Raw genomic sequence first — 14391 nt, 5'->3', positions numbered from 1 at the left:
TACACCGTTTTCCGGAAATCAACGAAATTCACCGAACCAGTTTTCCGATCGATAGTGAACAAATATGGATGGGTGGTGGCAGGACTGTTTTTCTTATTTCTATGTTTTCATATGTTTTTATTTCACTTGCGCGTTAAGCAAGGATACTGTAATTGAATACCACGAAGACACAAAGCCCTGCACAGTCTTTGGTAGGTTGATCTACTGTCAACCCTCAAAACATTTTGTCCACTAAAATTACATTTGGTATGGAACCCTGTAAGGACCATGTCGTAGGTCGTCCGTCGCATTTGAGGTTGACACATAACAATGGGACACGACATCGCAATAGTGCGACACAACATCCCGAGATGACACGTGTATGACAATGAGACACAACAGTAATATCAAAGTGTCATGTCTCATTGTTGTCTTTCAAAAGGGTGATATTTTGAATTGTCGCATCACATAGTCATGTGTCGATGTTGAGTCACATTGTCGTGTATCGTCTCGCGTTGTTGCGATGTCGTGCCTTGCGGTTTGCCTTTTTTACTGGATGCAACAATGCTACATGATGCTTGACAATGTGAAATGAAATGGCCTGCGTCGTGACTGTGCCAAATCGTGACACAAGACAATGCGAAATGACACACTATGACGCAACAATGCTGAGCGAAGCTCGACAATGTGCAGCGACATTTTAATAATATAATATTTCAAATTGTCACACGTTGACCAGTGTATTAGTAGTCTGTATTTACCTGATTGAAATGAAAGTCTTCAAAAGTTTCTGCAAATGTCGCAGTCAAGTGCAGTAGGATTCGAACCTGTTGGTGATAAATACAGGAGGAAGAACTCATTTGGCACAGCCTCCTTAAAGTCTGTGAGTGTTCCTGAAAATGTTGCAGACTAGTGCAAATGAATATTAACTTGTAAGGGATGTCTGTGAGAGGAAGAATTCGTTTTGCATTGCTCCTGAAAGTCAGCGAGTGTTCCTTAACGTATCACAGACAAGTGCAAATGAATTGGAACCTGTTGTGGATGTCTTTAGGAGGAAGAACTCAGTTGGAATCGGCTCCTGAAAGTCTGCGAGTGTTCCTGAAAATGTTGCAGACCAATGCAAATGAATATGAACCTGTAATAGATGTCTATGAGAAGAAGAATTTGTTGGCACTGCCTCCTGAAAGTCTGCGAGTGTTCCTGAGTGTTAAAATTACGGAATCCTGTCATACCATGTCTTACGTTGCGTCGCATTGTCCTGTCGCTGAGGCTCCCAGCTTTTAATTTTTCAAAAGGGACTTGTCTTTCTAGTCCTTCAAATTGGGATTTCATTTTCAAAGGTCTGACTTGTCATGTTTAGTACCTTGTAAGCTGTAAAGGTCACATGTACTCTTTGTGTAAGCAAAGGTCTATAAATTGATTTTTACAGATCTGAAACTCTCATTTGAGCAAACAAAGGCATATTCTCCCTTACTCTTGTGATAACAAGATGAGGTATTATTTATAAATGAAGACATTTTATTCACAATTTACTTAACCTTTACCCTGCTAAATTTCTAAAATGAATTGGTCCATCGTTCAATTTGAACAATTCCATTTATTATTCAAAGGGTATTCACAGAAAATTTACTGACAGAATAGCGAACAGTGCAGACCATGATCTTGGTCTGCATTGGTCGCAAAGGCAGAATAACTCTCCGCCAGCAGGCTAAAGATTAATAATCATCTGGGCAATTGATGACTTGATCAGTGTGATACCTGAGATGATAGCCAGTTACCAGGGTTACAATTATCTTGTTTATTATTATTTCTTTATTAGGAAGTTTGGGCTGATAAGTCTTACTTAGTACTGGACTGTTTATACAAATTACAATTATGTCTCCCCCCCTCTGGGGGAGACATATTGTTTTTGCCCTGTCCGTCCGTACGTACATCACACTTCATTTCCGAGCAATAACTGGAGAACCATTTGACCTAGAACCTTCAAACTTCATAGGATGATAGGGCTGCTGGAGTAAACAACCCCTATTGTTTTTGGGGTCACTCCATCAAAGGCCAAGGTCACAGGGGCCTGAACATTGAAAACCATTTTCAGTCAATAACTTGAGAACCACTTGACCCAGTTGGGATTTTTCTAGAGCGGTATAGCAGGGCGCAGCGCCCTGCCCATTTTCAGCGCCGCCCTTCTGCCCGAAATCGCCACCCTTCTGCCTTTCTTCAGCGCCCCTTTGCCCTTTTAGCACCGCCCCTTTGACCATTAATTAAGTATTTCTAAACGAACTGCCCATCAATCATCTGTCAAAATACCATCCCAGATAATTGTCAATCGATACGAAGTTATGACACGTACCGACTATACACAGGTGCTGTGTATTTGCCCGAGGCATGTATGCAGTATCGGTATGCAGACGACGACGACCGGCCGAATCGTAACAAACAACAATTAGATAGGTCAGCAATTAAAGCAAACTGCAAAACAGATTTAAAAGGGAGAAAAACATCTTAGAACAAAGTCTTATTAAATGCCGATAAATGGCCAGTAATTATCGGCAATTACCGTGGCACCTCGTGTCAATTTTGTTGTTCACAGTTTCATCTTGGTTGAAGATAAGAGTCGATCTTTAATTAGTATCACTCCCTATCAGAAAAAAAAAACTGTGCATTTATACACAAGTATCAACAGTACGTTCAGTAATGTAATGAATGTATAAAGACAGATTTGCACCAGAATTATAAAATTATTCAATAGTATCTTTATGGTATATTTCTAATCAAGAAAACTTTCCAGACAAAAATAGTGTATGCAAACATAAAACAAACTGCATGTATTTATAAATGATAAGCACGTTATAGACAAACGGGTATTAATGTTTTTCCTGACATTCAGATTCATTGCAAATCTTTCTGTAGTACCTTACAATGTAGACATTACAACAAAAACCAAGGAAATCTACCTTATGATGTTCGTTGACAAAGGTATGCAACGCGCAAAATGCGCCCTGCCCCTTTTTAGCAGCACCCTGCCCTTTTTAGAGGTCTAGAAAAATCCCTGTCCAGAATGTTGAAACTTCATGGGATGATTGGTCATGCAGAGTAGTTGAACCCTATTGATTTTGGGGTCACTCCATTAAAGGTCAAGGTCACAGAGGCCTAAACATTGAAAACCATTTCCGATCAATAACTTGAGAACCACTTGACTCAGAATGTTGAAACTTCATAGGATGATTGGTCATGCAAAGTAGATGAACCCTATTGATTTTGGGGTCACTCCGTTAAAGGTCAAGGACACAGGGGCCTAAACATTGAAAACCATTTCTGATCAATAACTTGAGAACCACTTGACCCAGAATGTTGAAACTTCATAGGATGATTGGTCATGCAGAGTAGATGACCACTATCAATTTGGGGGTCACTCTGTTAAAGGTCAAGGTCACAGGGGCCTGAACATGGAAATCTGTTTCCGGTCAGTAACTTGAGAACCACTTGATCCAGAATGTTGAAACTTCATAGGATGATTGGTCATGCAGAGTAGATGACCCCTATCGATTTTGGGGTCAGTCTGTTAAATGTCAAGGTGACAGGGGTCTTAACATGGAAATCCATTTCCGATCAATAACTTGAGAAGCACTTGACCGAGAATGTTGAAACTTCATAGGATGATTGAACATGCAGAGTAGATGACCCCCATTGATTTTGGGGTCAGTCTATTAAAGGTCAAGGTTATAGAGGCCTGGTCATGTAAAATCATTTCCGGACAGTAACTTGAGAACCACTTGACCCAGAATGTTGAAACTTCATAGGATGATTGGACATACAAAGTAGATGACCTCTAATGACTTTGGGGGTCAGTCTATTAAAGGTCAAGGTTACAGCAGACAGAAAATGAAAATCCATTCCTGGTCAATAACTTGAGAACCATTTGACCTGAAACCTTGAAACTTCATAGGGTGATAGGACTTACAAAGTAGATGCATGGCCCCTTTTGTTTTTGGGTCTCTCCATCAAAGGTCAAAGCCGCAGGAGGCTGAACATAGGAAACTCCTTCCAATCAACTTGAGAACCACTTGACCAAGAATGTTGAAACTAATAAGGGTGATTGGACATGCAGAGTAGATGACCCCTTTTGATTTTGGGGTCACTTGATCAAAGGTCAAAGTCACAGGAGCCTGAACAATAATTTGAGAACCACTAGGCCCAGAATGTTGAAACTTAGTGGGATGACTGGACATGCCAAGTAGATGATCCCTATTGCAGCCAACCATCAGTGTCTCATTGACTTTCGCTCCTCTCCCCTATTGACTTCTTGCCTGTACGACTATGCACTGGGGGAGATGTGCACTTTTTTACAAAAGCATCTTCAAGTTTGTAGAGTTATTGCATTCACTCTGATCACTCAATCGTTGGCATTGGCATCTGCATTCATGGCGCTTGGGCTATCATTAAAAAAACATTTGTTTGCGGTAACACGACCTACCCATGAAAACTGCTGCAACCCAACTTCTTTTCTGGCCAGTCAGATGAATTTTTTTTCTCTATATAATTATATGCAAAAAAAATTCCCTACCTACCTACCCACACATAAAACTTCGAGTCGCGTTACTGCAAACAAAATTCTTTTTCTTATTGCTTACAACAATGGAAAGTTAAGTACACTGGTACAATGTATAAATATGCTGAAATATTTTGTGTTTAGGACCCCAGCAGGGCAAGCCTTCAGGGTAGAGCATAACTATTTTTGAATTAGTGTCTTCAAAACGCTTGTCTCTTACATCAATCTTTATTACACATTGCTTTTGATATTACAGAAAATACACGAGTAGCAAAGGCTGAAGGAGGACTTATAAACTGTTCCTGGTATTCACACAATGCTTGCTGTAAGAGAACAGAGGTGACGTCTGTCTTCTCATCCAACTCGCTACCTCTGTACATGGCAAGCCAGGACTGTCATAACCATATCAACTATATGATGTGCTATTTCTGTAGTCCAGATCAGTTTCATTGGTACAAAGAGTAAGTCTTGAGAAAAGTCTGTAGATTTGACATTTATTGAAGTGTTACATTGAATTTTTCATCGTTGAACATGAAAAAAAAAACTAAAATATGGTTAATTTATGCTCTATAAGCTATGTAATTATATTTCATCATGTTGAGAATAAACATTATGTGCACCTTCTTACTTGACTGGCTGTTGTACTTATATACATGCGTATCTTATTTAATTTACTGTTGTTTGATTGCCGAGAGAATGTACATTTATGAAGTTCTGCCCAGTCAATTTATACTACACATGTTTGTGTGAGAAGTTCTGCAGGTCAGTCTGTACTACATAATGTATCTTACTTAATTTTACTGTTGCATGATTGCAGGGGGAAGGTACATGTGTGTGAGAAGTTCTGTCAGTCTGTCTATACTTCATGCAAAGATGCTTTCTACAATGGGACGAGATTAGGTAACACTGATTAAGCTGTTGATCTTGTTTCATGCTAAATTTAGTTCTGCATGTTTCAGTCATATACAACAGACTGATCTTCTTTTGAGTCTTTGACTCAGCTGTCTAAAGGTTATCAAACTTAAGATTTCAGACCAGTCAAAGCTACTCGCCTGCAGTTTGGGTGAAATTTTTCAACATCTGTTTCCACCAAATTTGGCATAGAATGTATATATGACACTGAAAAATGATAAGGTGGGTGAAAATAAATGTTAGATAATGGTAAATATGCAAGAAGAATGTAAATTTTCTGCATTGTTTCAAAAGCGTTGCAACACTTAACTACCTTCTGCGCAATAAAACTTATGACAATAAGTTTATACCACTTCTAGTCACTTTCAGAGTACACGCTTTTTATGGATTTTTGAGAGAAATTATTTTTTGCCTAAAATGTGTGGGTTTATGATACTCTCTCAAAAATAACATTCCTGGTAGGCAATATAATAAACCAGAGATATAATAGAAACCAGTGCTTATGTGAAAAAATCCAAATTTTGAAAATAAAATTTGAAATGTCTATTTTTAGCTCACCTGTCACAAAGTGACAAGGTGAGCTTTTGTGATCGTGCGGTGTCCGTCGTCCGTGCGTGCGTGCGTGCGTGCGTCCGTAAACTTTTGCTTGTGACCACTCTAGAGATCACATTTTTCATGGGATCTTTATGAAAGTTGGTCAGAATGTTTATCTTGATGATATCTAGGTCAAGTTCGAAAATGGGTCACGTGCCTTCAAAAACTAGGTCAGTAGGTCTAAAAATAGAAAAACCTTGTGACCTCTCTAGAGGCCATATATTTCAAAAGATCTTCATGAAAATCAGTCAGAATGTTCACCTTGATGATATCTAGGTCAAGTTTGAAACTGGGTCACGTGCCTTCAAAAACTAGGTCAGTAGGTCTAAAAATAGAAAAACCTTGTGACCTCTCTAGAGGCCATATATTTCACAAGAACTTCATGAAAATTGGTCAGAACGTTCACCTTGATGATATCTAGGTCAAGTTCGAAAGTGGGTCACGTGCCTTCAAAATCTAGGTCAGTAGGTCAAATAGTAGAAAAACCTTGTGACCTCTCTAAAGGCCATATTTTTCATGGGACCTGTATGAAAGTTGGTCTGAATGTTTATCTTGTTGATATCTAGGCTAAGTTCGAAACTGGGTCACATGCGGTCAAAAACTAGGTCAGTAGGTCTAAAAATAGAAAAACCTTGTGACCTCTCTAGAGGCCATATATTTCACAAGATCTTCATGAAAATTAGTCAGAATGTTCACCTTGATGATATCTAGGTCAGCTTCGAAACTGGGTCACGTGCCTTCAAAAACTAGGTCAGTAGGTCTAAAAATAGAAAATCCTTGTGACCTCTCTAGAGGCCATATATTTCACAAGATCTTCATGAAAATTGGTCAGAACGTTCACCTTGATGATATCTAGATCAAGTTCGAAAGTGGGTCACGTGCCTTCAAAATCTAGGTCAGTAGGTCAAATAGTAGAAAAACCTTGTGACCTCTCTAAAGGCCATATTTTTCATGGGACCTGTATGAAAGTTGGTCTGAATGTTTATCTTGTTGATATCTAGGCTAAGTTCGAAACTGGGTCACATGCGGTCAAAAACTAGGTCAGTAGGTCTAAAAATAGAAAAACCTTGTGACCTCTCTAGAGGCCATATATTTCACAAGATCTTCATGAAAATTAGTCAGAATGTTCACCTTGATGATATTTAGGTCAGCTTCGAAACTGGGTCACGTGCCTTCAAAAACTAGGTCAGTAGGTCTAAAAATAGAAAATCCTTGTGACCTCTCTAGAGGCCATATATTTCACAAGATCTTCATGAAAATTGGTCAGAACGTTCACCTTGATGATATCTAGGTCAAGTTCGAAAGTGGGTCACGTGCCTTCAAAATCTAGGTCAGTAGGTCAAATAGTAGAAAAACCTTGTGACCTCTCTAAAGGCCATATTTTTCATGGGACCTGTATGAAAGTTGGTCTGAATGTTTATCTTGTTGATATCTAGGCTAAGTTCGAAACTGGGTCACATGCGGTCAAAAACTAGGTCAGTAGGTCTAAAAATAGAAAAACATTGTGACCTCTCTAGAGGCCATATATTTCACAAGATCTTCATGAAAATTAGTCAGAATGTTCACCTTGATGATATCTAGGTCAGCTTCGAAACTGGGTCACGTGCCTTTAAAAACTAGGTCAGTAGGTCTAAAAATAGAAAAACCTTGTGACCTCTCTAGAGGCCATATATTTCACAAGATCTTCATGAAAATTGGTCAGAACGTTCACCTTGATGATGTCTAGGTCAAGTTCGAAACTAGGTCACGTGCCTTCAAAATCTAGGTCAGTAGGTCAAATAATAGAAAAACTTTGTGACCTCTCTAAAGGCCATATTTTTCATGGGATCTGTATGAAAGTTGGTCTGAATATTCATCTTGTTGATATCTATACCAAGTTCGAAACTGGGTCACGTGCCGTCAAAAACTAGGTCAGTAGGTCTAAAAATAGAAAAACCTTGTGACCTCTCTAGAGGCCATATATTTCATGAGATCTTCATGAAAATTGGTCAGAATGTTCACCTTGATGATATCTAGGTCATGTTCGAAAGTGGGTCACGTGCCATCAAAAACTAGGTCAGTAGGTCAAATAATAGAAAAACCTTGTGACCTCTCTAGAAGCCATATTTTTCATGGGATCTGTATGAAAGTTAGTCTGAATGTTGACCTTGATGATATCTAGGTCAGACTCGAAAGTCGGTCACATGCCTTCAAAAAATAGGTCAGTAGGTCAAATAATTGAAAAACCTTGTGACCTCTCTAAAGGCCATATTTTTCATGGGATCTGTATGAAAATTGGTCTGAATGTTCATCTTGATGATATCTAGGTCAAGTTTGAAACAGGGTCATGTGCAGTCAAAAACTAGGTCAGTAGGTCTAAAAATAGAAAAACCTTGTGACCTCTCTAGAGGCCATACTTTTGAATGGATCTCCATAGAAATTGGTCAGAATGTTCACCTTGATGATATCTAGGTCAAGTTTGAAACTGGGTCACGTGCCATAAAAAACTAGGTCAGTAGGTCAAATAATAAAAAACATTGTGACCTCTCTAGAGGCCATACTTTTCATGGGATCTGTATGAAAGTTGATCTGAATGTTCATCTTGATGATATCTAGGTCAAATTTGAAACTGGGTCAACTGTGGTCAAAAACTAGGTCAGTAGGTCTAAAATTATTAAAATCTTTTGACCTCTCTAGAGGCCATATTTTTCAATGGATGTTCATGAAAATTGATCTGAATGTTCACCTTGATGATATCTAGGTCAGTTTCGAAACTGGGTCACGTGCGGTCAAAAACTAGGCCAGTAGGTATAAAAATAGAAAAACCTTGTGACCTCTTTTAAGGCCATATTTTTTATGAGATCTTCATGAAAGTTAGTGAGAATATTCACCTTGATGATATCTAGGTAAAGTTCAAAACAGGGTCACATACCTTCGAAAACTAGGTCAACAGGTCAAATAATAGAAAAACCTTGTGACCTCTCTAGAGACCATATTTTTCAATGGATCTTCATGAAGATTGGTCAGAATTTTTATCTTGATAATATCTAGGTCAAGTTCAAAACTGGGTGACATGATCTCAAAATCTAGGTCACTATGTCAAATAATAGAAAAAAACGACGTCATACTCAAAACTGGGTCATGTGGGAAGAGATGAGCGATTCAGGACCATCATGGTCCTCTTGTTTTCTGTAGTTATTAGCTGTCATTGAAAAGTATCTGTCTCAAAAAAGCACCTACAGGCAAAAAAATGATTTTAGTATACTCCTAAAAATTTCAGGTGAAGCCTACAGAAATGGTACAGCATTTTGCGAGACACAGAATTTTAAGGTTGTTAACAGCAAATACTGCTTCAAGTACGATCCAACAGTGTTTGACGTAGCCTCGTATATACAGCATTCTGATTTATTACTTTGCTTTTTGGTGATCTCAGGACTTTTCACAAGAATTGTCATGCACATATCATAACCATTGTAAAAGTATTCTCAGTGGAGCATTAGTAGACAACTTAATATAGTTAGAAGATAGCTGTAATCTATATAAAGACTGTAACAGTACTGGACTAGACTATAAAGAATCTGTTCGGATGGGAATATCTGGCTCAAGGGTAACTGTTTAGGTGGTAACGAGGCTCTGCCGAGTTCTCACAAAACAGTTACCCTTGAGCCAGATATTTCCATCTGTACCTTCAACTGTGATAGATTCTTTTTCTTGCATGCCGTATTCTTCAATTTGTAGAAGATATAAATAAAAAAATTGATTTTTTTCTTTCACTTGAGTCATCTTACACCCATGGATGAAAGATGAGTTTTTCTAGCACCGGAAAATCCTGTCCGGCATGCAAGAATCTATAAACTATAACTGGTAAGTCGTAAAAAATTGGAAGAGAACTGTCTGTCTTCCTTTAATAGACAGGTATTACTAACTTGTGTAAACAGTAAACTTGTGTGTACTATTGGTAAATGGTTAGTTAACAGCTGTTCACATTTGAATTGACAGCTGTTAATGTCTTATAAAGCAGAAAATCACTTAAATTGGCGTAAATAAGATCAAAATCTTGGTTACTGTTATCCATTGTAGTACTAGATATAGCAGAGCGTTCATAGACATTTTTAGCATTTAATTAACTGTAAATTACTGTAGATAAATAAGCTTTAATAGCTGTAAGCCCTGTACATAAGAGTAAAGTGTAGACAGCTGATATTTCAAGCATAAATCTGTTAACCATTACAACTTCAAACCATTGTAGACATGGCAGTAAACTGAAGTTGAAAGATTTTAGAGTCGTGTAGAAAGCATTCATATGCCAGCTTAAAATCATTTGAAGATGGCTATAATGGATCATTTGAAGATGGCTATAATGGAGAATATGCAGTCACTGTTATTGAATATAATATCAACTTGATAAAATCAAGTTATTGTTTCTCATCTATAAATGTATGTAAACTGTATTAAAGACAGGGTTGAGAATCAGCCAAATCTCAGCATTGCTAAATCGACACAAAAGTGGCTTTATCTTTAACTTGTCATTATTAAATGTGATATGTACCCTAAATGACCAAAAATTGATCAAAACAGCTTCCTTTCTGAATTTTGGGCCACATTTCAGTAATTTTAATCGTTCTGCCTTTGACTGATCAATCTTTCATGATTCTGTAAAAAGGAATTTTAACCACATTGCATGTGTATTTATAAATAATGGCAATTACCGGTATGTCAACAAAATGTCATTGAATAAACATGTACAACACGAGATAAAGCTCATTTTGGCATTATTCTGATGGTAGAATTTTTTTAATGTAGTAAATCATGTAATTATATGGTTCCTTCATGCCATGATTAGTCACCTCATTCATGATAATTAGGCTGACAGTTCGGTAGTTAACCATTTTTGAGAGTGTAAAATGTAAGCTGATAATTAAATATAGGAAGACACCTATTAACATTTTTAGCAGATAATTTGCTAGTTGATAGTTGAGAAATTTAGTTTGTAAATATTAGTAAGTCTAAGTGAATGATGTTAATTGCATATAATAGCATTTAGCTTAAAATCTGTTAGAAGGCAGCTGAAACCCCAGCTGTTTTTATCTTGTTACTTATATCCTTTGGCAGATAGCTTTAATACAACTTCAGAACTGCTGTTAACCATAACATAATAGGAAGACTGGAGACTTTTTGTATATTTCATTGTGTTATAAATATAAATTGTCATGAATATTAGGCAATCTTTATAATCTTATTTCATTGTTATGTTGTGACCCATAAGTTTATACATTAAAGTAGTTCTGCACATTTGAAACACCTGTTCTTCTACAAAGTCAGATTTTATTCCATGTAAATTTTTCAAAGCATCATTGCATCCAAAGGAAATTTTTGTTGGATCGATAGGAAAATTTTGGTCCTCCAGATAATTTCCACAATGGGCGTCTATGGGAAAATCACACTAAACAGTTTTTATTAGCTTGAAAAGTTCTTGAACTATGAGCCGTGCCATGAGAAAACCAGCATAGTGTGTTTGCGACCAGCTTGGATCCAGACCAGCCTGCGCATCCGCGCAGTCTGGTCAGGATCCGTGCTGTTCACTTAATGTTTCTCTAATTGCAATAGGCTTTGAAAGCGAACAGCATGGATCCTGACCAGACTGCGCGGATGTGCAGTCTGGTCTGGATTCATGCTGGTTGCAAACACACTATGTTGGTTTTCTCATGGCGCGGCTCATGTTATCTCATTTGTTTTGCATACCTTTTGCACACACATATTTATTATCGCAGTATTATTTATTAATTTAATATATGTTTTATTTAACATTCTTTAGTGAGACTACATTTTATACGTTCATAATACCAGTTTGATTTGATAAGCTTTTTACTTATTATACATGTATGCTGTACCACCCAGCCAGTAAGCATACACTATACATTTTTATTATTTAACTCTATTTGTTCATTTCATTGCAATGTATTATAATAACTGAATGGTAGAAGGGAGGTCTTTTTGGTACAAAATTGTTTGCCTTTCAAGTGATAACATTGTCAAGATCATAGTTTTACATATATTTCATACAACGATATGTTGCTACATATATTTCATATAACAATATATTGCACAAATGACCCTTAGGTCTTATGTTAGAGATATTGTTGATTATTTGATATGTTTAATGTACTTAAGACCAGAATATTATTTTAATGTGTCATAATTAATTATTTTTGTCTTGTCTTGTCTGTCTGTCTGTCCATCAGTCTGTCACAAAAGTTGTCTGGAGTACTTCTCTAAAACTACTTCATGTTCCATTTTAAAACAAACTTTGTAGGAAAGGTCAGTACTGAGGCTAATTTTTCATGTCTTTCACATTTTCCAGTTGAACAACATTTCAGAGTTATCACCCTGTAGGTCAGATCAGTTTTGGATCAAGCTCAGTTATGGGCCCTTGAAGTAATAAATACGCTATATTTCACTGTTTAAACACTTTTTAAACAACTTCATTCTTCACCAGTCAGTTAAATTGTCTGTAATAAAGTAATATCAACACAGTTTTGCACTTTATGAATAAGAATGGTTGCAACTAGCACTAACAGTGTTATGCTAAGTTCTGAGCTTTTACAACAATGCTTAACCCGTATCATGCTGGACACGATTGATTCTGCTTTTGCGACAAGTGTAGATCTTGATCTGCCTGCACATCCATGCAGTCTGATCAAGATCTGCACTGTTCGCCATGCAGTCGGCATCTTTTTGGTAAACACCCCTTTTTGCTTTTAACAGTTAAAGGTCCAATACTAAGGAAAGTGAACATTTTAATTTCTTTTAAAAAGCACAGAAACTATTTCATTTTATTGGAAAATGAAAGTTGGTATGTGGAAATTCGAAATAAATCGCAGTATATGTACAATTATTTTTCTATGAAGTATGAAGAAAGTTAAAAAGACCTGAGGGGTCATTCTGTCGATTCATTGAAATTTCAACATAATACACATACATTTCTTTGAGTTCCAAAGACCTTCTGTAAATTTTGACCTGCCAATCTTCATTATTTAGTGTCTTGCAGAAGTCTATGCACTGGCTATGAAAAAAAATGCCAACTCACTTTCCCTTAGTAATGGACCTTTAATGGTAATGTCGAAATTGAAAGATGGACAAGTTCATTATAGAAATTTAGCAGGGTAAGGGTAAATAATATGGTTGTTTTCAGTTTCCTTTTGAATTCCTACCTTTACCCTACTAAATTTCTAAAATGTGATGGTCCATCATTCAGTTTGGGCAATACCACTTACTATTCAAAGGGATGTTCACGGAAAATATACTGACTGAATAGTGAACAGTGCAGACCATGATCCGTGCAGGCTGATCTTGGTCTGCACTGGTCAAAAAGGGCGAGCAGGCTAAAGGTTAATGATTTCATTTCCTATTTTCCAAAAAAGTAAATTGTATTATTAATTGAATTGTTGAACATTAATGTTGGTCTACCTTCTGACAAATGTCTTTGTGCTTTGACCAGATATTGCATGTTCATTCAACCTGCCATTATAATGAAGTGTTATGGGGAGACATGAGCTTTTACCAAAAGTAATCACTAGGTAATATATTTATTTGTATTTAGGTTATGTTTTACACTTGAATCAAAACTTCTAGTCCTTGTCATTTTTGCACATTTCTAGTCAATTTTCTTTTGTTTATAATATTTTTATAGTTTTAAATATACATTTATTTTAATTTTCTTTATTCTTAATTTTTCATAATTTTGAATTTTATGTTAATGCACTTTTTGATATATAATAAACTATTTAATACCAAAAATGTAGCTGTTGTGTTTTCTATTGTTTTGAAGCTCCACTAAGCTTACACCAGTTAGGTTATGGCACTGCTCTTGACTATTAATGTTTTTTGGTCCATGGTTTTGTATTGACCCTGCTGGAACTATTTCATCTGCTACTTAGACAGCATGTCCATTTTAGTGAGGCAAATAAGATATGTTATGAAACAATTATATGATTACATTGTATAACCAATGCATTTTTGGTACACAGATATATGATTATAATAAAAAAGGTTGACTCTGGTTACAATCCACCTATTCTGGGTGGAGTTATGGCCCCTTGCAAACTTTGGTTGTCTTTTCATTAACTATTGAATGGACTGAATTAAAGTACACAGCTATATGGTCACAGACCAAGTTCAAATTTGATAATCTACCAATTCCTGCCCTTTTCTGACATAAAATTGCAAAATATTTTAAGGGGAGCGGTGGTCTAGTAGTTAAGGTGCTGGCAGCTCAATCCAGGGGTCATAGGTTAGAGCCCCACTGGGATCACGACCGCTCCCTCTCATATGACACCAGTACTGGGTTTTCCAGGAAGGGGACTCGAGAGTGATTCAAA

At 36.9% G+C, this 14391-nt stretch overlaps 1 protein-coding gene across 1 annotated transcript; it reads left to right on the top strand.

Moving 5' to 3' along the window:
* The first annotated feature begins 32 nt into the window (after positions 1 to 32).
* Positions 33 to 13810, top strand: LOC123527233 (uncharacterized). Its single transcript, XM_045306573.2, has 4 exons — positions 33 to 191; positions 4785 to 4989; positions 5346 to 5428; positions 9294 to 13810. The coding sequence occupies exons 1-4, from the start codon at positions 65 to 67 to the stop codon at positions 9479 to 9481; spliced, it is 603 nt and encodes a 200-aa protein (XP_045162508.2). The 5' UTR covers positions 33 to 64; the 3' UTR covers positions 9482 to 13810.
* Positions 13811 to 14391: the final 581 nt, after the last annotated feature.

The sequence above is a fragment of the Mercenaria mercenaria genome, chromosome 14, assembly GCF_021730395.1.
Source record: "Mercenaria mercenaria strain notata chromosome 14, MADL_Memer_1, whole genome shotgun sequence".
NCBI lineage: Eukaryota > Metazoa > Mollusca > Bivalvia > Venerida > Veneridae > Mercenaria > Mercenaria mercenaria.
The sequence above is the reverse complement of the archived record's forward strand: the minus strand, read 5'-3'. Positions and strand labels throughout refer to the sequence as shown.